This window comes from Salmo salar, chromosome ssa01 (assembly GCF_905237065.1).
Source record: "Salmo salar chromosome ssa01, Ssal_v3.1, whole genome shotgun sequence".
Classification (NCBI taxonomy): Eukaryota; Metazoa; Chordata; class Actinopteri; order Salmoniformes; family Salmonidae; genus Salmo; species Salmo salar.
The window spans coordinates 61077052-61102291 of NC_059442.1; the positions used below are offsets into that span (position 1 = coordinate 61077052).

The window sequence follows — 25240 nt, forward strand, 5'->3', positions numbered from 1 at the left end:
GTGCCCCTCCTTCTTTTTCTTCTTGAATGAATATGCTATTGTCCGGTAGGAATATTATGGCAATTTTACGTTGAAAATACCATAATGATTGATTTTAAACAGCGTTTGACATGCTTCTAAGTACGGTAATGGAACATTTTGACTGTCTCTGGTACCGCGCTCGCGCATTATGCCTTTGGATAAGTGATCTGTACGCACGAACAAAACGGAGGTATTTGGACATAAATATGGATTATTTCGAACAAAAACAACATTTATTGTGGAAGTAGCAGTCCTGGGAGTGCATTCTGACGAAGATCAGCAAAGGTAAGACAATATTTCTAATACTATTTCTGAGTTTACATTGCCCCGAACTTGGCGGGTGTCTGTATAGCTTGCTGTGATGGCGAGCTATGTACTCAGAATATTGAAAAATGTGCTTTCTCCGTAAAGCCATTTTAAAATCTGACACAGAGGTTGCATCCAGGAGTAGTCTATAATTCTTTAAATAATTGTTATATATTTGGTCAACGTTTATGATGAGTATTTTTGTAAATTGATGTGCACATTCATCGGGGGTTTTGGTGGGAATACATTTTCTGAACATCATGCGCCAATGTAAAATGCTGTTTTTGGATATAAATATGAACTTTATTGAACAAAACATACATGTATTGTGAAACATAATGTCCTAGGAGTGTCATCTGATGAAGATTGTGAAAGGTTAGTGCTTCATTTAGCTGTGTTTTGGGTTTTATTGACATGTCCTTGCTTGGAAAATGGCTGTGTGATTATTTTTGTCTATGTACTCTCCTGACATAATCTAATGTGTTGCTTTCGCTGTAAAGCCTTTTTGAAATCGGACAATGTGGTTACATCAAGGAGAAGTGTATCTTTAAAATGGTGTAAAATAGTTGTATGTTTGAGAAAGTTGAATTATGACATTTTGTTGTTTTGAATTTGCCGCCCTGATATTTCACTGGCTGTGTCCTGCAGGTGGGATGCTAGCGTCCCACGTAGCCCATAGAAGTTAAGAGGGAGGACTTTTTTTTAAGCGTATGGCCTTATTTCTATTACAGCATTTTGGATGACTCATTCATATTCCATTCACACAGCTCAATGTAACATTTATAGGTTTAGTCTACTACATGATACTCAAATTTTCCCTATACCCATCATGAGGTTGCTACAACAAAGGCCACGCATGAAAGTTTACAACGTAGGCGCACAGGTCGAGAGAAATTAGAGTAATCAAGGTGACAATCACACATTCATTACCGCCTTGCACATTATTTCCTGCATCTAGATGATCTACACTGCGTGCACAATTATTAGGCAAATTGTATTCCTCGGGATTAATTTTATTGTTGAACAAACACAATGCTCTCAGTCCATCCAAAATGTTATTGAACCTCAAACCTGAATGTTTAACAAAGGAAAAGTGAGTTTTGTGTTTTCAGGGAAATATATGGTGTGCACAATTATTAGGCAACTATTAGTGTGCACAATTATTAGGCAACTAAATTACAAAAATCATTTCTCAACTCACTTGTTTCTTCTCAATTTTTAGAGTAAGTGTAACAGATAAGTAACACAAAATGACAATTATATAACATTTTTGGCCTTTCAAAAATATTCAGTGACCAATATAGCCACCCTTATTTTCAATAACTGCCATGAGCCTTCCATCCATGGAGTCTGTCAGTTTCTTGATCTGTTCACAATCAATTTTTGCTGAAGCAGCAACCACAGCCTCCCAAATGCTGTTCAAAAAGGTGTATTGTCTTCCATCACTGTAAATCTCACGTTTGAGAAGGGCCCACAAGTTCTCAATAGGATTTAAGTCAGGTGAGGAAGGGGGCCAGGTCATTATTCAGGCATCTTTGAGGCCCTTGCTGGCTAGCCAAGCAGTGGAGTACTTGGATGCATGTGATGGAGCATTGTCCTGCATAAAGATCATGGCCTTCTAGAATGCTGAGGACTTCTTCCTGTACCACTGTTTGACGAAAGAATCTTCCAGAAACTGGCAGTTGGTTTGGGAGTTGAGTTTCAGTCCATCTTCAACCCGAAAAGGTCCAACTACCTCATCCTCAATGATAGCAGCCCATACCAGTACCTTCACCTTGCTGGCACCTGACTCAAAGTGTTGCCCTGTGTCCATTACTGATCCAGCCATGGGCCCATCCATTTGGTCCATCAAGAGTCACTTTCATTTCATCTGTCCATAAAACCTTCTGTCTTCAGGTATTTCTTTGCCCAATCTTGACGCTTCAACTTGTGAATCTTATTCAGTGGTGGTCTTGTTTCAGTCTTCTTGACCTTGGCCATGTCTCTGAGCAATTGACACCTTGTACTTCTGAACACTCCAGGTAGGTTGCAGTTCTGGAATACGGTGGCACTGGAGGATTATGGGTTCCTGGTAGTTTGATGTTTAATTCTTCTCAAGTCTTTTGCGCCTTTTCTTCCCCATGCGTTTTTTTGCGCCCCAGTTGACTATTCGCAAAACAAAATGTTTGAATGTCCGGTGGTCACACCTCAATAGTTTAGCTATTTAAAGAGTGTTGCATCCGTCTGAAAGGCATTTTACATTTTTGGCTTTTCAGTGTCAGTTAAATTTCTTTTTTGGCCCATTTTACCTGAGGTAATGAGGCTGCCTAATAATTATGCACACCTTGATATAAGGTGTTATTCACTTTCGCCACCCCTCCCTCATTTCACAAATACATATCACCTGAAAATGATTCAATCCAATAAGCATTCAAGTTTATATGGTTTGGAGTTCAAAAATGTGAATAGAAATAATGATAAGATCAGAATACTCACTTGCCCAATAATTGTGCACGTAGTGTAGGTTGTAATCATTAGGCCAACAGTTGCAAACAAGAGTTTCTATTGGACAAGTTCAAGTATGTTTATCCCAGTTGCGTTCCGTTTGCTTCTGTTAAAAAAAAAAAGTAAAAAAATCGGTAGGGCTGCCGTCTTATCGTCTCTTAACCAACCATGCTATTTTAGAAAAGAGCTTCTGGACATCAGAACTGGGATTACTCACCTCAAATTGGACAAGGAGTTCTTCAATGAGTCAGATGCGAGGGATATACTACGGACACCCAAGCAGGCCCAGATCCCCGTGATTCGCTGGAAAAGAAAATGTAGGTGTAGCAGAACAAGATCAGGATGCCTTGTGAGGATCAGGCGACAAGTGGCTAATCTGCCTTTGCCTTCCGTTCTGCTATCTAACGGTCAATCGGCAGAAAATAAATGGGACGAACTGAAAGCAAGTATACCCTACCAACGCGACATTAAAAACTAATATCTTATGTTTCAGAGTCGTGGCTGAATGACGACATTAAGAACATGCCGCTGGCGGGTTATACACTATCGGCAGGACAGAACAGCAGCCTCTGGTAAGACACGGGGCGGAGGCCTATGCATATTTGTAAACAATAGCTGGTACACGATATCTAAGGAAGTCTCAGGGTTATGCTCACCTGAGGTAGAGTATCTCATGATAAGCTGTAGACCACACTATCTACCTAGAGAGTTTATCTGTATTTTTCACAGCTGTCTACGTACCACCACAGATCGAAGCTGGCACTTAAACTCCACTCAATGAGCTGTACTCCGCCATAAGCAAACAGGAAAACGCTCATCCAGAGGCGGCGCTCCTAGTGGCCGGGGACTTTAATGCAGGGTAACTTAAAATCGGTTTTACCTCATTTCTAATCGGCATGTTAAATGTGCAACCAGCTGCCCAGTGACACGAGCGTACCAGACAAGCTAAATAACTTCTATGCTCTAGGCAAAGTGGCAAAGAAAAAGCCATATCTCAGACTGGCCAATAAAAATAAAAGATTAAGATGGGCAAAAGAACATAGACACTGGTCAAAGGAACTCTGCCTAGAAGGCCAGCATCCCAGAGTCGCCTCTTCACTGTTGACGTTGAGACTGGTGTTTTGCAGGTACTATTTAATGAAGCTGCCAGTTGAGAACTTGTGAGGCATCTGTTTCTCAAACTAGACACTAATGTATTTGTCCTCTTGCTCAGTTGTGCATCGGGGCCTCCCACTCATCTTTCTATTTTGGTTAGAGCCAGTTTGCGCTGTTCTGTGAAGGGTCTAGTACACAGCGTTGTACGAGATCTTCAGTTTCTTGGCAATTTCTCGCATGGAATAGCCTTCATTTCTGAGAACAAGAAAAGACTGATGAGTTTCAGAAGAAAGTTATTTGTTTCTGGACATTTTGAGCCTGTAATCAAACCCACAAATGCTGATGCTCCAGATACTCAACTAGTCTAAAGATGGCCAGTTTTATTGTTTCATTAATCAGAACAGTTTTCAGCTGTGCTAACATAATTGCAAAAGGGTTTTCTAATGATCAATTAGCCTTTTAAAATGATAAACTTGGTTTAGCTAACACAACGTGCCATTGGAACACAGGAGTGATGGTTGCTGATAATGGGCCTCTGTATGCCTATGTAGATAAAAAATAATAATATTCAGCCATTTCCAGCTACAATAGTCATTTACAACATGAACAATGTCTACACTATTTCTGATCAATTTGATGTTATTTTAAAATGGACAAAAGTCATTTTCTTTAAAAAACAAGGACATTTCTAAGAGTCTCTCTCTCACACACACACACACACTACAAAATATAGATGTAGCTTTGATAGATAGAGCTCTGATTACTATCAGAGCCACAAGAGCTCTGATAGTAATAACTTCCAAAGGACGTCCTCCAACCTATGTAAGTCTATGGAAGTGGGGTGAGAACCATGAGCCTCCTAGGTTTTGTATTGAAGTCAATGTACCCAGAGGACAGAAGCTAGCTGTCCTCCAGCCACACCATGATGCTACCCTACAGAGTGCTGCGGAGAATACTGTGTATCTTCATTGCAAAATAGTTTTATCAATTGGTGCCATTTTAATATATTTTGTATAGTTTTATCTAAAAAGCATAACTTTAATGTTTCCTCCCCTGGTCCTCCCCTTCCTCCTCTGAGGAACCGGCACTGGTTAATGAATAATCTTGCTTGCACGCCATCTCATGCCCTTTTGACTTTGAATAGGATTTGAAAATCAACAGAATGTCGGCCTAATTCCATCTCGCTCCATATGGCATAATTCCATCTCGCTCCATATGCTCCCACTGGGCTTCCTCTCTTCACCATATTTGGTGAGATGTGGGAATTCCAACCGGATGCTTCAGATTTATACATCTGGTGAAACATCGGACTCCTTGTTCTATCTGTAGCGCCATTGAGTCCATCTCTATTTTCAAGTAGTCAATTATCTTATTCTACTACTTCGGAGTTGGCAAACAAACTGAAACGGTGCACACTGCCACCTCGAGTGTTGTTTGAACAAGTATAAAAGCAAAAGGTTGTTGATTTACTGCTACCTGGAATGTTTGTTTTGAAGTATAATTCATTGGCTGATCCTTCCTGGTGACCTGGATGGAATTTTGTGATCCTTCCTTAACCTATATAAACGTCCCTTTTTCAGGACCCTGTCTTTCAAAGATAATTCATAAAAATTCAAATAACTTCACAGATCTTCATTGTAAAGGGTTTAAACACTGTTTCCCATGCTTGTTCAATGAACCATAAACAATTAACCTCTCTGGGGTATGTGGGACGCTAGCGTCCCACCCAATCTATTCAACATCCAGTGAAATAGCACGGCGGCAAATTCAAAACAACAAAAATCTCATAATTCAAATTTCTCAAACATACAACTATTATATCCCATTTTAAAGATACACTTCTCGTTAATCCAACCACATTGTCCGATTTCAAAAAGGCTTTACGGCGAAAGCATAACATTAGATTATGTTAGGACAGCACCTAAACAAGAAAAACCATACAGCCATTTTCCAAGCAAGGAGAGGCGTCACAAAAACCAGAAATACAGCTAAAATTAATCACTAACCTTTGATGATCTTCATCAGATGGCACTCATAGGACTTCATGTTACACAATACATGTATGTTTTGCTCGATAAAGTTCATATTTATATCCAACAACCCCATTTTACATTGGCGTGAAATGTTCAGAAATGTTTTGCCTCCCAAAACTTCCGGTGAATGAGCACATCAATTTACAGAAATACTCATCATAAACGTTGATAAAATATTAAACTGTTATTCAAAGAATTATAGATATACTTCTCCTTAATGCAACCGCTGTGTCAGATTTCAAAAAAACTTTACAGGGAAAGCACACTTTGCAATAATCTGAGTACAGCATTCAGACACGAAACCAAACCCGCCATTTTGTGGAGTCAACAAAACTCAGAAATAATATAAATATTCACTTACCTTTGATGATCTTTGTCGGAATGCACTCCCAGGAATCCCAGTTCCCCAATAAATGTTTATTTGTTTCGATAAAGTCGATATATAAGTCCAAATACCTCCTTTTTGTTTGCGCGTTTAGTCCACTACTCCAAATGCAGGAAAAGCGCACAAAATGTCACGACGAAAAGTCAAAAAAAGTTATATTTATGTTCGTAGAAACATGTCAAACGACGTATAGCATCAATCTTTAGGATGTTTTTTTTATCATAAATCTTCAGTAATATTCCAACCGGACAATTCCAATGTCTTCAAAAAAGAAAAGGAACACAGCTAACTCCCTCGTGAGTGTGCGCCACTGAGCTCATGTCATTTTCTCACTCATCTACTTCCAGGAGCTCTTATTCTCTCCCTATTCACAGTAGAAGCATGAACCAATGTTCTAAAGACTGTTGACATCTAGTGGAAGCCTTAGGAAGTGCAAAATGAACCCTAAGTCACTGTATACTGTATAGGCAATCACTTGAAAAACAACAAACCTCAGATTTCCACACTTCCAGGTAGGATGTTTCTCAGGTTTTTGCCTGCCATATGAGTTCTGTTATACTCACAGACATCATTCAAACAGTTTCAGAAACTTCAGAGTGTTTTCTATCAAAATCTACTAATACCATGCATACCCTACCTTCTGAGCCTGAGTAGCAGGCAGTTTACTACGGGCACACCTTTCATCCAGACGTCAAAATACTGCCCCCTACCCTAGAGAAGTTAATGAACATGCACCTATGGAACAGCTTATAGACGGTAGGCAATTGAAGTCACAGTTATGAAAACTAAGGACACTAAAAAGAGGCCTTTCTACAAACACCAAAAGAAAGATGCCCAGGGGTCCCTGCTCATCTGCGTGAACGTGCTTTAGGCATGCTGCAAGGAGGCATGAGGACTGCAGATGTGGCCAGAGCAATAAATTGCAATTTCCGTACAGTGAGACGCCTAAGACAGCGCTACAGGGAGAGAGGACAGACAGCCGATCATCCTCGCAGCAGCAGACCACGTGTAACACCTGCACAGGATCGGTACATTCGAACATCACACATGCGGGACAGGTACAGGATGGCAACAGCAACTGCCCGAGTTACACCCGGAATGCACATCAGTGCTCAGTCTGTCCGCAATAGGCTGAGAGAGGCTGGACTGAGGGCTTGAAGGCATGTTATAAGGCAGGTCCTCACCAGACATCACCAGCAACAACATCGCCTATGGGCACAAACCCACCGTCGCTGGACCAGACAGGACTGGCAAAAAGTGCTCTTCACTGACAAGTCGAAGTTTTATCTCACCAGGGGTGATGGTCGGATTCGCGTTTATCGTCGAAGGAATGAGCGTTACACCGAGGCCTGTACTCTGGAGCAGGATCGATTTGGAGGTGGAGGGTCCGTCATGGTCTGGGGCGGTGTGTCACAGCATCATCGGACTGAGCTTGTTGTCATTGGCAATCTCAACACTGTGTGTTACAGGGAAGACATCCTCCTCCCTCATGTGGTACCCTTCCTGCAGGCTCATCCTGACATGACCCTCCAGCATGACAATGCCACCAGCCATACTGCTCGTTCTGTGCGTGATTTCCTGCAAGACAGGAATGTCAGTGTTCTGCCATGGCCAGCGAAGAGCCCGAATCTCAATCCCATTGAGCACGTCTGCGACCTGTTGGATCGGAGGGTGAGGGCCAGGGCCATTCCCCCCCAGAAATGTCCGGGAACTTGCAGATGCCTTGGTGGAAGTGTGGGGTAACATCTCACAGTAAGAACTGGCAAATCTGCACTGCAGTACTTAATGCAGCTGGTGGCCACACCAGATACTGACTGTTATTTTTAATTTTGACCCCATCTTTGTTCAGGGACACATTATTCCACATGTCTGTGGAACTTGTTCAGTTTATGTCTCAGTTGTTGAATCTTATGTTCATACAAATGTTTACACATGTAAAGTTTGCTGAAAATAAATGCAGTTGACAGTGAGAGGAAGTTTTTTTTTTTGCTGAGTGTGTGTGTGTGTATATATATATATATATATACTGCTCAAAAAAAAGGGAACACTAAAATAACACATCCTAGATCTGAATGAATTAAATAATCTTATTAAATACTTTTTTCTTTACATAGTTGAATGTGCTGACAACAAAATCACACAAAAATAAATCAATGGAAATCCAATTTATCAACCCATGGAGGTCTTAAAGTGGAAAACCACACTACAGGCTGATCCAACTTTGATGTAATGTCCTTAAAACAAGTCAAAATGAGGCTCAGTAGTGTGTGTGGCCTCCACGTGCCTGTATGACCTCCCTACAACGCCTGGGCATGCTCCTGATGAGGTGGCGGATGGTCTCCTGAGGGATCTCCTCCCAGACCTGGACTAAAGCATCCGCCAACTCCTGGACAGTCTGTGGTGCAACGTGGCATTGGTGGATGGAGCGAGACATGATGTCCCAGATGTGCTCAATTGGATTCAGGTCTGGGGAACGGGCGGGCCAGTCAATAGCATCAATGCCTTCCTCTTGCAGGAACTGCTGACACACTCCAGCCACATGAGGTCTAGCATTGTCTTGAATTAGGAGGAACCCAGGGCCAACCGCACCAGCATATGGTCTCACAAGGGGTCTGAGGATCTCATCTCGGTACCTAATGGCAGTCAGGCTACCTCTGGCGAGCACATGGAGGGCTGTGCGGCCCCCCAAAGAAATGCCACCCCACACCATGACGGACCCACCGCCAAACCGGTCATGCTGGAGGATGTTGCAGGCAGCAGAACGTTCTCCACGGCGTCTCCAGACTGTCACGTCTGTCACGTGCTCAGTGTGAACCTGCTTTCATCTGTGAAGAGCACAGGGCGCCAGTGGCGAATTTGCCAATCTTGGTGTTCTCTGGCAAATGCCAAACGTCCTGCACGGTGTTGGGCTGTAAGCACAACCCCCACCTGTGGACGTCGGGCCCTAATACCACCCTCATTGAGTCTGTTTCTGACCGTTTGAGCAGACACATGCACATTTGTGGCCTGCTGGAGGTCATTTTGCAGGGCTCTGGCAGTGCTCCTCCTGCTCCTCCTTGCACAAAGGCGGAGGTAGCGGTCCTGCTGCTGGGTTGTTGCCCTCCTACGGCCTCCTCCATGTCTCCTGATGTACTGGCCTGTCTCCTGGTAGCGCCTCCATGCTCTGGACACTACGCTGACAGACACAGCAAACCTTCTTGCCACAGCTCGCATTGATGTGCCATCCTGGATGAGCTGCACTACCTGAGCCATTTGTGTGGGTTGTAGACTCCGTCTCATGCTACCACTAGAGTGAAAGCACCACTAGCATTCAAAAGTGACCAAAACATCAGCCAGGAAGCATAGGAACTGAGAAGTGGTCTGTGGTCACCACCTGCAGAACCACTCCTTTATTGGGGGTGTCTTGCTACTTGCCTATAATTTTCACCTGTTGTCTATTCCATTTGCACAACAGCATGTGAAATTTATTGTCAATCAGTGCTGCTTCCTAAGTGGACAGTTATATTTCACAGAAGTGTGATTGACTTGGAGTTACATTGTGTTGTTTAAGTGTTCCCTTTATTTTTTTGAGTAGTATATATATATATATATATATATATATATATATATATATATATATATATACACACACACACACAGTGCCTTGCGAAAGTATTCGGCCCCCTTGAACTTTGACCTTTTGCCACATTTCAGGCTTCAAACATAAAGATATAAAACTGTAATTGTTTGTGAAGAATCAACAACAAGTGGGACACAATTATGAAGTGGAACGAAATTTATTGGATATTTCAAACTTTTTTAACAAATAAACTGAAAAATTGGCCGTGCAAAATTATTCAGCCCCCTTAAGTTAATACTTTGTAGCACCACCTTTTGCTGCGATTACAGCTGTAAGTCGCTTGGGGTATGTCTCTATCAGTTTTGCACATCGAGAGACTGAAATTTTTGCCCATTCCTCCTTGCAAAACAGCTCGAGCTCAGTGAGGTTGGATGGAGAGCGTTTGTGAACAGCAGTTTTCAGTTCTTTCCACAGATTCTCGATTGGATTCAGGTCTGGACTTTGACTTGGCCATTCTAACACCTGGATATGTTTATTTGTGAACCATTCCATTGTAGATTTTGTTGGAAGACAAATCTCCGTCCCAGTCTCAGGTCTTTTGCAGACTCCATCAGGTTTTCTTCCAGAATGGTCCTGTATTTGGCTCCATCCATCTTCCCATCAATTTTAACCATCTTCCCTGCCCCTGCTGAAGAAAAGCAGGCCCAAACCATGATGCTGCCACCACCATGTTTGACAGTGGGGATGGTGGGTTCAGGGTGATGAGCTGTGTTGCTTTTACGCCAAACATAACGTTTTGCATTGTTGCCAAAAAGTTCGATTTTGGTTTCATCTGACCAGAGCACCTTCTTCCACATGTTTGGTGTGTATCCCAGGTGGCTAGTGGCAAACTTTAAACGACACTTTTTATGGATATCTTTAAGAAATGGCTTTCTTCTTGCCACTCTTCCATAAAGGTCCTATGGACAGAGTCTCCCACCTCAGCTGTAGATCTCTGCAGTTCATCCAGAGTGATCATGGGCCTCTTGGCTGCATCTCTGATCAGTCTTCTCCTTGTATGAGCTGAAAGTTTAGAGGGACGGCCAGGTCTTCGTAGATTTGCAGTGGTCTGATACTCCTTCCATTTCAATATTATCGCTTGCACAGTGCTCCTTGGGATGTTTAAAGCTTGGGAAATCTTTTTGTATCCAAATCCGACTTTAAACTTCTCCACAACAGTATCTCGGACCTGCCTGGTGTGTTCCTTGTTCTTCATGATGCTCTCTGCATATTTTAACGGACCTCTGAGACTATCACAGAGCAGGTGCATTTATACGGAGACTTGATTACACACAGGTGGATTCTATTTATCGTCATTAGTCATTTAGGTCAACATTGGATCATTCAGAGATCCTCACTGAACTTCTGGAGAGAGTTTGCTGCACTGAAAGTAAAGGGGCTGAATAATTTTGCACGGCCAATTTGTCAGTTTTTTATTTGTTAAAAAAGTTTGAAATATCCAATAAATTTCGTTCCACTTCATAATTGTGTCCCACTTGTTGTTGATTCTTTACAAAAAATGTATGTCCAAATAACACCAAGTACTTAGCGTTCATTATGCTCCCACAAAACGTGGTGGGGGGAGTGTAAAATCACGCCGAAAAGCTAAAAAAACCTAGTAAATAATCTATTTATGTTCGTTCAAACATGTCAAATGTTGTTTAGCATTAATCTTTTGGTCCATTTTTAACATTAAACATCAGTAATATTTTCACACAACCTATCCTATGTCTAGATAAACAATGATGACAAACTCACGTTTCTCAGATTTATGCGCAGGCGGAAAAAAATGAAGTGATGACATGTCAACTTCCTTGGATTCTAATTTGCTCTCTGTTTATCATAGACGCTTCAAACAACTTTATAAAGATCGTTGACATCTAGTGGAAGCCGTAGGTGTTGCGAAATGAATCCTTTCTCACTATGGTATCTATAAAACAATGACACTAAATAGTACAGTCACAAAATTCACATTTTTTTTTGATCTATTTTTCACAGGTTTTTGCCTGCAATATGAGTTTTGTTATACTTACAGACACCATTCAAACTGTTTTAGAAAATTCTGAGTGTTTTCTATTCGAATGTGTTAATAATATGCATATCCTAGCTTCTGAGTTGGTGTAGGAGGCAGTTAAAAATGGGCACATATTTTTTTCAAAATGTCTCAATACTGCCCCCGAGCCCCAACAGGTTATTAACTACTTCAAAATGGTGAAACTGGCTTTTGGACACTAGAATCCTCTATTTTTATGATCAGATCAAACTTTAGGGATGAATTTGGTTGAGGTCATTCATTTCAATCAAAGAATGGGGAAAATCATCAAAAAAAGAAATTACTTAAAAAGATAGACTCAGCGGAGATAGAGATGAGTGAGATGCAACACTTTGCTCTCACAGCAACATAGTTTCTGCACGTGTGCACAGGTTTGCGTCAAGCTGTTCACAGCGTGGTAGCCAGGCACCAAAATAGCACAGAAGTTGAGCATCGCGAGTCAACACTTTTAGTTGTTGCGGCAATTGACCCACTATGCTGTTTATGCATCTACATCCTATCGCAGTCTACCTTTTAAATTACTTTTTTCTAATAGTTTGAAATGGATCAAAGCCTATTGGCTTGACACTGATGCTGACCCTAAAGGACCCAGCCAGCATTATAACTACACCTTTCTGTTGAATCAGTCTTACTGAAAACTTGTCGGAGTAGAAACTACAGTTCACACAAAACAGACTGTTTCCACTGCGTGAGGGTGTACTGTTCACACACACAACGGACCGATGGTAATTAGTCATGACCAAAATGTATTGAGTGCAAAATAATATCATTCAATGATGCACAGACAGCATAGGAACATAAGGACATGTCTTGTTGATCTGGGACAACTGCAATATGACAGACATGTAAAAAAGCCATATGTGAAAAATCCCAGCACAGATGCATATAAATACTAACATTTGTATCATCTAAAATATCTTGTTAAAGTAGCAATTGTATTACAGTACACGTCTATTAAAAAAAGGATAACACCTATAAAAAGTCCAAATAGTTTAATATATTTGAACTAACATAAGCTACATAGTTTTTCTAACAATAATGCTACTGCTTAACAACCATGCTCTGGCTACTCACAAACTTCTCTCAATCACATTTCCCCATTTCACTTTTTTTGTTGTCTCTCTTTCAGCACCAGCAATGCCCATGTTTACATTTCATAATGTAAACATTAAAGTACTGATATAATAGAATACAATGTTAACATTATCTGTGTTAAGTTAAAGAACAGACTGTATTTCATTAATGAGTCAGTTCTACTTCTCTTCTTTTTCCTTTCCCTTCTCTTTCCATCTTTTAAATCTGCACCCTCTCATACCCAACGCTAAAAATCTTACCAGTCAAGAGTCTCAGACCAGTTTGAGAATCGACACACCAAATTTCACAAGGCAACTTGGGCCTACTTTTAATATTTGTCAGTAGTACAATATTTCATGACCTTGTCGGCGATTTGACGCTGGTGCCGTAGACCAAGCCAGTCAATCACATATCTTCTGATCACACCAATTATTACAGGAGGGATGACCTCGATTAACTAAGTATTAGCTATGAGGGAAGTACAGTATCATATCTCCTGGATAATCATAAAAACATTAAGTTCATAATTTCATCACTGGCAGACATGCCTGCTCCTAACATTGTACTTTAACAAAGAAAAGCAATGCTATAATATAGAAATTCCATAAAAACACACAATGCAGTTTACCAGCAACTGCAACAAGTAATTCATAATAGAAGTATCACCCAGATATATTTTCTGTAAAGACTTGAAGGCTATTTTCTGCCTGAAGAGGAACATTTTCGGTCTGAAGAAAAAGTTAATGGACTGAACGAGTACATCACTAGATGGGAACCAAAGCAGATAAAAGTGAACCCTATCCACCGATCTGAGATCAGCTTTCCATTTACTTAATCCTATGCTTCACCACTAGGAGTGACAAACCAAAAACTGACCCTGAATCTGCACTTTGACACTTTTGGAATTGAACTGTCTGGCTGTGTCTGTAACAAGACTATTTCAAAACCTTTATCCATCTTTTATGAGAGTTGCATTTTCCCCTCACGTGTGCTCCTCGTGTGCCATGTCCCAAAAGTTCAAAAATAGAGCTGCAAAATAACCATCTGTCGCATTTCCTTCCCTCTTCCTCTCCTTTCCTCGTGTACTCAGACAAAGCTTTACGGTGAGGATTCCCTGCAAGACCGAAGAATCACCAAAAGGGGAAGTTTTTTGGGGGCTAAGCTCAGCATGATGCAGCTTAACCCAGTTAGGCCCAGTTCAGCCTAGCTCAGCCCAGTTACACACAGTTCAGCCCAGTTTTGTTGGGGTACAGTAAGAATGATGGTAGTCCAGATGGGGGTTTCAACTCTCCAGCCCTGTAGTCTCAGATGGATATGGAGTTGCCATTGTGCTGGTTGGGGGGTAGACTGAGGCTGAGACTGGGACTGAGACCCAGGTTGAGGTTGGGCTGGGGGTCAGAAGGGGTAAAGGCCACACAATTAAGGTTGGGCTCAGATTCTTTGGTAAGTGTGATGTCATTGAGGTTGGACTGGGGTTCAAACGAGGTTGCGGCCAGGTCATTGAGGTTAGCCACCCGACAGAAGACAAAGTGAAAAGGTGCGGCCTGGGGTCGACTGTGGAGCTCAGCTTTGATCTTCTGGGGGTGTGTGTCGGGGGCTAGCTGCTGGCATGAGCCCTCAGTGAGCAGGATTAGGGCGTAATTCTCAGGGTCGGGAACTTTAAACTTGTAGGCGCAGATCTGGCAGATTTCTTCAGTGGTGGCATAGGGCTGCACCTGCAGAGTTTTGGCTGTGCAACCGCTGTCCAGCTCCTGGATCGCTACCCGCAGGTAGTTCTGAGAAAATTTAGAAAGATACGGTTGTTTAGCAGATGCATTTATTCAGGGACTTAGAGTTAAGCATCCAGTGTGTGTGTGTGTGTGTGTGTGTGTGTGTATTACCTGGAAGTCATTGACGGAGGGCGCACTGTGCTGGGTGGTGCGGCGACAGTGCCACTGGCGGAGTGTATTGCATGTTTCAGAGCTGAGTACACGAGCTGCTTGCTCCTCTTGGAAGTTCCTAATGAGGGACATGGCTCCGTACGCACTGGTCAGGTAGTATCCACCTGGAACAAGACAGGAGAGAGGAGGGTCAAACATCTCTGCAGCCTGACACTGCTACAACAGCGGTCAATGACAATCGATATTTCGTTTATTTGAACGTTACAATTTACAATAAAATGAAAGGGAAAGTTTAGGAAGCCAGGAAATGCATGTAAAGCAGATAGATGTGTGCTGTACCTTCTCCATGCAGCAGAGAAGGATCCAGAACCTCCATCATGTAGAGGATCTCGTTGTCTAGTTGAGGCATGTCACACTGGGCCAACACATAGGTCAGCATGGGCAGGAAGTCATCTGCCCCATACAGACAACCTGAGACACACACACACAGCATTGGTATTAGCTGTCATCAAGAAGGTGAGGTCTTGCAGGTGAATCAAAGCTGGGACTGAGAGACAGAAAAACAGCTTCCATCTCAAGGCCATCAGACTTAAATAGCCATCACTAGCCGGCCTCCTCCACCCAGCACCCTGCCCTTAGTCACTTTCACTAGCCGCCAACCACCCGATAACTCAACCCTGCACCTTAGAGGCTGCTGCTTTATGTACGTAGACATGGGATCATTGGTCACTTTAATAGTGTTTACATACTGTTTTACTCATTTCATACCATCTTACTGTATTCTAGTCAATGCCATCCTATTCAACTATTGCTGTGTATATATAAACACTATTCTATCCTACGTATTCTACAGATATACTAAATATTCTATCCAAATACTGTCCATAATGTCTATATATCACACACATATACACATTTATACTCCGGACTCTGACATTGCTCGTCCTAATATTTCTTAAATCCATTATTTTACACTACTGCACTGTTGGAGCTAGGATCACAAGCATTTTGCTACACCCGAAATAACATCTGCTAAACCTGTGTATGCGACCAATAAAATGTGATTTGAGAGTCGGTGTGTGTGTATGCGCATGCATCTACACTGAGTTTACAAACACTAGGAACACCTTCCTAATATTGAGTTGCACCCAGCCCCCTTTTGCCCTCAGAACAGCCTCAATTTGTTGGGCATGGACTATACAAGGTGTCGAAAACGTTCCACAGGGATGCTGGTTCATGTTGACTCCAATACTTCCCACAGTTGTGTAAAGTTGGCTGGATGTCCTTTGGGTGATGGACCATTGACACATTTGGGAAACTGTTGAGCTGTAAAAACCCAGCAGCGTTACAGTTCTTGACACTCAAACCCATGTGCCTGGCACCTACTACCATACCAGGTTCAAAGGCACTTCACCATCTGAATGGCACACATACACAATCCATGTCTCAAGGCTTGAAAATCCATCTTTAACCTGTCTCCTCCCCTTCACTGACTTGAAGTGGATTTAACAAGTGACATCAATAAGGGATCATAGCTTTCACCTGGTCAGACTCATGGAAAGAGCAGGTGTTCCTAATGTTTTGTACCCTCCGTGTACACTGTATGTGTGTATATACACACACACACACACACACACACATGTGATTGGTCTTGTTTATGCATACGCATGTTACTACGTACCTGATTTGTGCTCCATGATGGTATAGATGAGTTTACATACGCGCAGCAGCATGGTCACCTTCTTCTCAGGTGAATAGAGTTTACACATGGTGTGGAACTTGTGCCGGATTTTCTCTATGTTAACTGGATCTGGAGGGAAGGCGTTGGCCACGCCCATTTCATGGGGCTGCCGGGCCTTGGCCAATGAGAGGTTCTCCTTGAGCACCTGCCACGCCCCGTTGCGGACCTGGAACTCCTGGAGGGCCGCCGTCACCACACCTTTCAGGGGCTTCAGGACTATCTTATGCATGGCTTTTTCTAGGACATAGTCTGTATGGAGGAGAGAGGGAGAAAGAGACTATTATTTTTACAGCAAATACTGAAATGGCACCATCCATCTGTATGATTAATGAATTGCAGAAGTCTTACTCGATTCCTGGTTGCAGTAGGAGTGGGATTCAATCCATATCATGTCATAAAGACATTATGTAGACCTCAGCTTTACAAGCTTACTCAGAGACTGGCTAATAGGAGCCATGATATCATAATACACACAGGATAAATGCAGACAGGGAATCCAAACCACAGAGCTGAATAAGCCCCACAGAGAGAGATCGTACTGACTGTGCAGTTGAATGGGGCAAACTCAGCAGATTATACTGAAGACATCTGCAGACTGAGCCACAGCTTCCTCCAACACTGAATATTCAACTCGTTCCCTAATTCTCTCGACTCACTCAACACCCACTTTTCTTTCTTTCCTATCCCATCTGCCAGATTGTCAAAGGCGAGTCTCTGGTCCCAAGCATTTGTTATCTAAACTTCTCAAAAGTTATGACTCAGTCTCAGAATGTGCGCATCAACAAGTCCTTCTTCCTCGTTCCGTAAGTCAAGATCAGCAACACATTTCCTTGTAGGTGTTACATCACTGTATCATTATCAAAAGCATTGTTTAAAAAAAAATAGACTGATATTTTCCAGTAAGCAGTATAACTACCGAAACAGATTAAACCATTCTTGACACGTCACTGGCAATCAGACTTCAAAGCACAACTTGGATATTACCCTGTCATCTTTTATGAAGTCAGCCTCTCTCTGTCTCTGTCGCTTCCCTGTCTTTTCCATGCAGAGGTAGAGCACGTCTGGCATCCTATAGTTCTGTTAAAGTGGTTAAAAGCCCTGGAATGCAGTGCTAGCATTTCAAGACCTCAGGCCTGCAGTTGGGCTCAGCACATGAGTTTTCCAGTGGGAGCACATATGTACAGACACACGCAAGAAAAATCCCCTGTGGCCTTTGTTTTTGCATGCATGTTTTTCCACTTTCGCTGGACTTGGTCTTTAAACACTGTGCCTCCAGTTACTGTACCGGTACTGCTCATAACTCTGGTCATTAGCACTGTGGAATGTAATAACATGTAACCATGGAGTGGTTGCATGTAATCCTGTAGTGTAGGCCTACTAATGCAGTGGTTACACCGGCCTAACTGTATGGCTTATAGGCTATAGACATGCTAGATGTTGGGAGTGTGTGTGGGCATTAGTAGGGCTGGGAATTTCCAGGGACATCACAATATTATCACGATACTTAGGTGCCGATATGATATGAATTGCGATTCGATGCTGTGATTTTGAAGGTTCCAAACACATTGCTCACCATATGTCTGCTGCAGAGGGACAAGAGAGCCATGAGAAAACAAGTTTGATCAGTCAAAAAAAGTGCTGAAAATGAATCGGCTCCCTATTTAAAAAGAAGATGGAGAACAAGGTATGAAGGAAAATACTGGAGTTTCGGAACAGCCAACTGGCGTAAAAATAATATTGTGATAGTCAAAACTATACAATATATCGTCAAAAAATAATATCCCGATATGACTATATAGATTTTTCCCCCATCACTAGTCGGAGGTCAATGTGTGTAAACAGTATTGCTTCTATCTCTCTCCTCACCCCAACCTGGGCTTGAACCAGGGACCCTCTGCACACTGACAATAGTCACCCTCTTAAGCATAATTACCTATTGCTACACAAAATCTGTGTGAAGCAAGAGAAACAACTACTTCAAGGTCTCAGTGCGAGTGATGTCAACAATTGAAACGCTACTAGCGTGCACCGCTAACTAGCTAGCCATTTCACACCTGTCACACCTACAGTAAGTGATGAGTTGTATGGTGTGACAGAGGGGACAGAGACACAGAGGAGCAAGCCCACTTAGGAATGAGTTGGCGTCAGCCAAGGTCACGCACTTATTTATAGTTAGGCTACTTTCCAACCACACAAACATGCAGTTTGTACTATCTGAGAGGGCCCTTCCACTTCCAATAAACATCCTCCCTCGCCCCTAATCTCACTCAGAACATCCTCCCTGCACAGCTTCCGCGTGGACCTGAGTTATGTACTGTTATGTACAGGCAAGTAGACAAACAGGCAGACAGACAGAGCTGGAGAGGAGAAGTGAATCCATTCCCACATCCAACACTGATCGTGCCACCACAGTGACATATAGCCTCAATGTGCGTCACAGAGCAGCAAACACACACGGGCGCACACATGCAGCGCAAACATTCCATTTGGAATTGGGCAATAGCGTCTCCCTTCCGCAAACTTCTCACAAACAGAGCTTCAGAACATTATATTGCGCAACTTGGCACTGAGCATAGAAAATAAAGCAAATGAAGGGAAAAAAAACCTGCCGTGTGGGTTTAAGAGACAAGGGTCCTTATTCTCCCCCCCTCCTCCGCTCTCCATGCTCTTTCCTCACACACCCAGAGACACATGCGAGTGTTGAACACAAAAAGAGGGAGAGAAAAAGAGGGAGAGCTATTTAGGGGCATGCAATAAAGGTTTTATCTGTGATTGGAGGAGTGGGAGAGATTACTTCATTGTTGCTTACAGACGTACGAGATAGCAGACCCGTTCTCAGGGATGGCCAACCCTGGAGATTTTTGCAACTTACTTGTGGAATAATGTCCAAGGCTCTCTAAAATTAGATGAATTGGTGCCTATAGGGCAATTCAAAAGACTGATTGGGGACCTTTTTAGTGAAGAATGTTTTTTTGTAAGATTGTGTTTTGCTTTTCGTGTAATGGTGTATATATATTGATGTGTAGATTTGACACAGGACTCATCTCAGCCTGACTCTCTGTCAAAATAAAAAAGCTAAAAAATATATAATCCTAACCACAATGGCCAGCTCACACACACATGCGTACAGACTTGTGCACTGAGCTGCTCTCGCCCCGTCTATAGGCATACACAGTCTAGTCCAGTTCGTATATTTCCAGATCTGATCGTTTTTTAAATACTTTCTTTAGCTGTTTGGTTGTCTCAATGTCAACTAATTACCCATTTCAAAGATGACAATGGAACAACTTTGAAGTTCAATGTACATTTTTACTGTGACGTCTAGCAAATTAGCAATGGTTAATCAGCATCATGTCCAATAGTTGCAGAAATGTTGTAGAACAGTAAAAACGCACAAATTTGCACACACCCCTCCCCACTCACCAATTTGGTCCTCTGGGATGAGTGACTCGATGGGGGGGTCCAGCTCAGAACTCTGCCGTAGGTAGCTCTTCATCTGGGTGATGAAGTGGCGTAGCGTCTGCAGCAGCTCCAGCCCTGAGGCGTGGCACTGCCAGGCCTGGCAGCCCCCTCCCTCCTGCAAGAAGCTCAAGTAGTCCTGCACTAGGCAGCCAAAGTACGAGCCCTTATCCCTGGACAGCTCCAGGACTCTCCGTATGGCCCGTTTCTCAGGGGTTAGGAGAGAGCTGAACACCCCACTCATCTTACGGAAGTGGCCCCTGAGGGCCTGCTGGATGACCATGGCCCCGGCACTGGCTCGTCGTTTGGTGCGCAGCCCGGGAGGGGTGATGGTCAGGTCCTGGTCTTGGTCGTTCTCCATGCTCACACCAAAGACTGCTTCATCATCATCATCATCTTCCTCCATGCTGCTGTAGGGGTGGGTGAGGGGCAGCACCAGGTTATTGGTGGTGGGTGGGCTGGGTTCAGCGAGTGGGGGGAAGAAGCCCTGGGAGAAGTCTACTGAGTCAGTGGAGTCGTCGGTGGAAATGCTCATGTCGCTCAGGCGCTGGATGCTGTCCTCTTCTCTTCCGCCTCTTCCTCTTCTTCCACTTCCTCCTCCTTCCTCTCGGCAGGAGAGGGCTTGGTCTTGAGTGGACGGGCTGTTTCCCTCTGTGTTGTCATCGGGGGTGGTGGTGTTTCTCAGTGACCGCTTAGCCAGACTGAGAGCTATGGCATTCTCAATAGTCTGGTCATCGAGAGCAAGACGGCAGTCGACGTCGCTTGGGGAGGAGAGGGACAGGGGGATAGAGATGGGGGTACTGATGCTGCGCTTCTTGGGAGGGGAGGAGGAGAGGAAAGAGGAGGAGAGGAAAGATGAGGAAGGGCTGATGCTGAGAGAGGAGCCCAGGCGGGAGAGAAGGCCACTGCCCTTCCTCTCTCCCACCCTCTCCTTCTCTTTGGGGGGGTTGATCCAGGATATCTTCTCAGGCATGCTGCGCTGGCGTTGAGGGGAGGCAGGGCGACGGGGGGCACAGCAGGGAGGTGGGGGGGCGAGGAGGTGGCGGGAGGGAAACTCTGTTAGCCTGGCTCACGCTGCCACAGCTGTTATGATGCTGGGTGCTGTTGCCAGGGCTATCACTCTGAGGGCTGTCGCTATGGGGTTGAGGGCTGTCTTTAAGTCGCTCTGGGTTGCTGGTACAGTGCTGTTGTTGTACTTGTACAGTTGTAGCTGTACTGCTATTGTTTAGGTGCTGGGGGTTGTTGTTGTGGCTGGTGTAGGAGGGAAAGGTGTGGTTGCCACCCTCTGGGTGGTGAACCTTTAGGAAGAGGGGATTGATGAAGCAGAGAGCCCCGTTGGACTGGGTACACTTCAGCTGGGACGGGGTGCGGGTAACCAGGGGGGTGTAAACGGATCTCTGCCTCAGGCTAGGTGATTGGTCGTGGGTGGTTGTCCTGGGCAACGAGGAGAGAGAACTCCTCCTGCGGCACCGCTCAGAGTCCCAGAACCCTGCAGGAGAGAGAGAGAGAGAGAGAGAGAGAGGTTCAAACACTACAACAGCAACATTACTGTAACATAACACTAACATTACATTATCATCATGCCAATATTATTTCTATGTTGCCCTAACTCACAATAACATTACCGGTCAAACACTGCCAGAGTCAGCCTGATATTACACAACAGAAAAACATAAGGGTAACATGATACTGTAATATTAAACACGTTTAAGGGAGGGTTCAGGATTTTGTCAATGGCTCCCTTTATATACCTCCCCAGTATCAGATGAATTTGTGGATACCATTTTAATGTCTCTGTGTTCAGTTTGAAGGAAGTTGCTAACATGCTTTAGCGCAATGACGAAGTTTACAGGAACAGTCAGCATTGGCTCGGGAAACTACCTGTAACCTCCTTCATACTGGAGCAGATCAGTGGCGACCCGTCATTCAGGGCAGGTGGGGCTCGCCACTGATCTACTCCAGTATGAAGGAGACCATGTTTGTATGAGGCTTTATTAACTAAATTATTATTCTTTTTTTTTTACAAACTGATGACACATAATGCCAAAATAACATGAAAAACAGGCAACAACAAAAATTTAATATATTATTTATTATGTTATTTTGGCATTTATGTCACATATCAGCTTGCAAACAATGTAATTAATTTTTTAATCATCGAGTTAAAAACATGGTCACTTTCTTGCTTTCTTAAGGTAGCTCCAAAATGCAGGTGTTTCAGCCTAGCTCAAGTGCTTTCGGTGGTGGTGCAGCCAGCAGAAGATACGGAGTGTAGGGGCTGGTAATGTTCTCTAGTTGCGCCGTGATTGGCTCAGTGTTCTGTCACTCATGGGGACCCTACACACCGCAAAATCCATTGGACATAAACATTACACAAGTTCGAAATTCCAAATTCAACAATGAGTGGTTTGGAAGGAATCAGTGGCTAACTGAAAGCATTGCAAATGCTATTCAGTGGAGTGGGTGTGTGGTCCAAATCTGAGTTTAAGGGTCTCTTTTCTAAGTTTAAAAGGATACACATTCAACATAGGCCTTGCTGTCAATCCAGCATGACTTCTGCCGCGTTCAAGACAACTGGAAACAAGGGGGGGGGAAACTAGCTCCGACTGGGAAAATACGTTTTGAATGGTCATCCACCTCGGGAATTGTAAGTCGGAAACTCAGGCCTCTTCCCAGAGCTCCGACCTGAAGATCACTGACGTTATGATTCGACCTCGTTTTTTCCCCGAGTTCCCAGTTGTCTTGAAAGCACCATAAATCCAGAGAACGCCAGACTTTGATAACAAAGTTTGATGACAACATTTGCCCACGAAGGACCTCCTGTGAGTCCTAAATATATTGTATGCTGCTGCATAAATGATGTAATATGCCAGGTAGATATGTATACTGTAGCTAAAACTGTAATACTAAGTGTATGTTGTGTCGTAAACTGTTAGTAGCCCATGTGCCTCACCCTAATAATTGACATGCTAAAATCTCCACTAGAGCAGATGCATACAAATGGAAAGGTATCGAGAAGTTAATCTGACTGGGGAAGTAGATAAATCCTGAACTATCCATTTTAAAAACGGAGGCTACAATAGCCTGATAATAACACTGATACAGCTAAGTTACTGAAAAAGTAGGCACAACAATGCCAATACACATCAACGTTACACCATCGAGTCAATTAAGCTACTGTTATCATACCACGTTACCAATGCCTATTACCTACGTCACATATTAATACGCGTTGAAAATAAATACAGCCATACCTGCATAATGCCAACACAGTAACGTTCCAATCAGTACGATATAACGTTAACCATAAAGGACTAACGGAGAACAGCGCTGGACACCACTGTACACAGACAGCAACTTCGCAACCAAAGCCATATACCAAACAATGATACTCTATGACAGAACTAAACCTACTGCTATACGAGACACGTCCAACTGAAGAGCTCATACAACAGTGCTGTACCAGACAGAGAAAACTCACTCTGTAGAACAATAAAATACACAAAGCCGTACCAGACACAGCCAAAGTCACATCACAATGTAAGAGCAAACATTGACTTACTGTACTCACAGAAGACAAAGACCAGCTCTGATTTTAGTTTACCGTAGTTTTAGTAGTGTGACAACTTTAGAGCACACTGCAGCCTCTGTCCAGCCTTGCTGTCGTGTCTCACACACACGGATTGTGTTATGACTCACACATGCTAATAAGTGCGTGGGGGCGGGCTGTCAACAGAGCATTCTCTCCTCCCCCAGTCACCCCCTCACTCAAAGTTTTTCCTACCCAACTCCTCCAGACTTCTTTTGCTTGACTGGTTTTCGTCATTAAGCAGCTCTTCCATTTTTGTTAATCAGTTAACTTTACAGTCCATTTTTGTGCCTTGTCAACAATAGCACAGTGGCATTTAATCTGATATTTCTTGTGTTCTGGAAAATATTGTTATTGATAAAAGTTTGAGAAGTCAGCAGCATAGCACGATGCATCCCAACGCTGGCAAGGATCTTTAGTTAAGCAGGGATGGATGGGAGACGAGAGGTGGTATTGAAGGGCCAGTAAAGGGCACTCTTTCCTCTGGCCTTAAAGGACAACTGCCCCTTAGAACCGATTTCTCTGGTTGTAAACAGCCTGTGTGGCATCGATATGAGTCAGAAACAATGTGTGTCAAAATTGACTACAAAGTGTAAATAGGATAATTTTGGTCATAAAGTCACATCCAAAATTTAGTTTGGCAAGTGAATGCATCATGATTTAAGGGGGTTATTTTAGATTACAATTATATCAACAATTCATGCCCCCTTTTGCCTATTAACACGTGGTGGAACCATGTTTTCTGGGAAAAGACTGGGGTCGTTTGCTTTGCATGGCCCGATGCCCTGGGTAGGCAGAGACCTCTCCTGAGGAAGACTAATGGAATGGTTTTAAAAGGAGCAAACCCACCTACCTGGCAAATCTGGCCATGCAAAACAAATTCTTTGGCAGTAGCTTCAAGTGCAATGCACATATTGATCGGAAAATAGTTATTCTAGTGAATATGGTCTTCCGTAAAGTTGTTCAATCATATGGCCAGGATCTGGATTACATCAAACTCAATCTCCACGTTTGAACGTGTATCTAGTGCCTGGTGTTGTTGATGACAGCGAGTTGTTTACACTAGCTACATTATTGGATAATGCTAGCGAGTTGCAAGGTGTTGGAGAACAAGTGTCTCATGAAACACATTCCAGACACTGGTTCTTGCCATCTTGGCATAACTGTGATTTGACAGAAATATTCACTAGCTAATATTAGATAGGCTGTTCAGGAATCTTATGGCTTGGGGGTAGAAGCTGTAGAGAAGCCTCTTGGACCTAGACTTGGTGTTCCGGTACCGCTTGCCGTGAGGTAGCAGAGAGAACAGTCTATGACTAGGGTGGCTGGAGTCTTTCCTCTGACACCGCCTGGTATAGAGGTCCGGGATTGCAGGAAGCTTGGCCCGGTTATGTACAGGGCCGCACACACTACCCTCTGTAGTGCCTTGCGGTCAAAGGCCGAGCAGTTGCCATACCAGGCAGTGATGCAACCCATCAGGATGCTCTCGATGGTGCAGCTGTAGAACATTTTGAGGTTCTGA

General features: G+C 43.4%; 1 protein-coding gene across 1 annotated transcript in view; it reads right to left on the minus strand.

Annotated features, from left to right (window-relative positions):
* Window positions 1–12701: 12701 nt before the first annotated feature.
* The window catches only part of LOC106607022 (ras and Rab interactor 2), a 39582-nt gene continuing 27043 nt past the window's right edge, over window positions 12702–25240 (minus strand). Inside the window, 6 exon segments of the mRNA XM_014203557.2 lie at window positions 12702–14824; window positions 14930–15093; window positions 15269–15400; window positions 16611–16919; window positions 20094–21090; window positions 21092–21618. Coding sequence (XP_014059032.2) covers window positions 14354–14824; window positions 14930–15093; window positions 15269–15400; window positions 16611–16919; window positions 20094–21090; window positions 21092–21618 — 2600 coding nt within the window. The 3' untranslated portion in view covers window positions 12702–14353.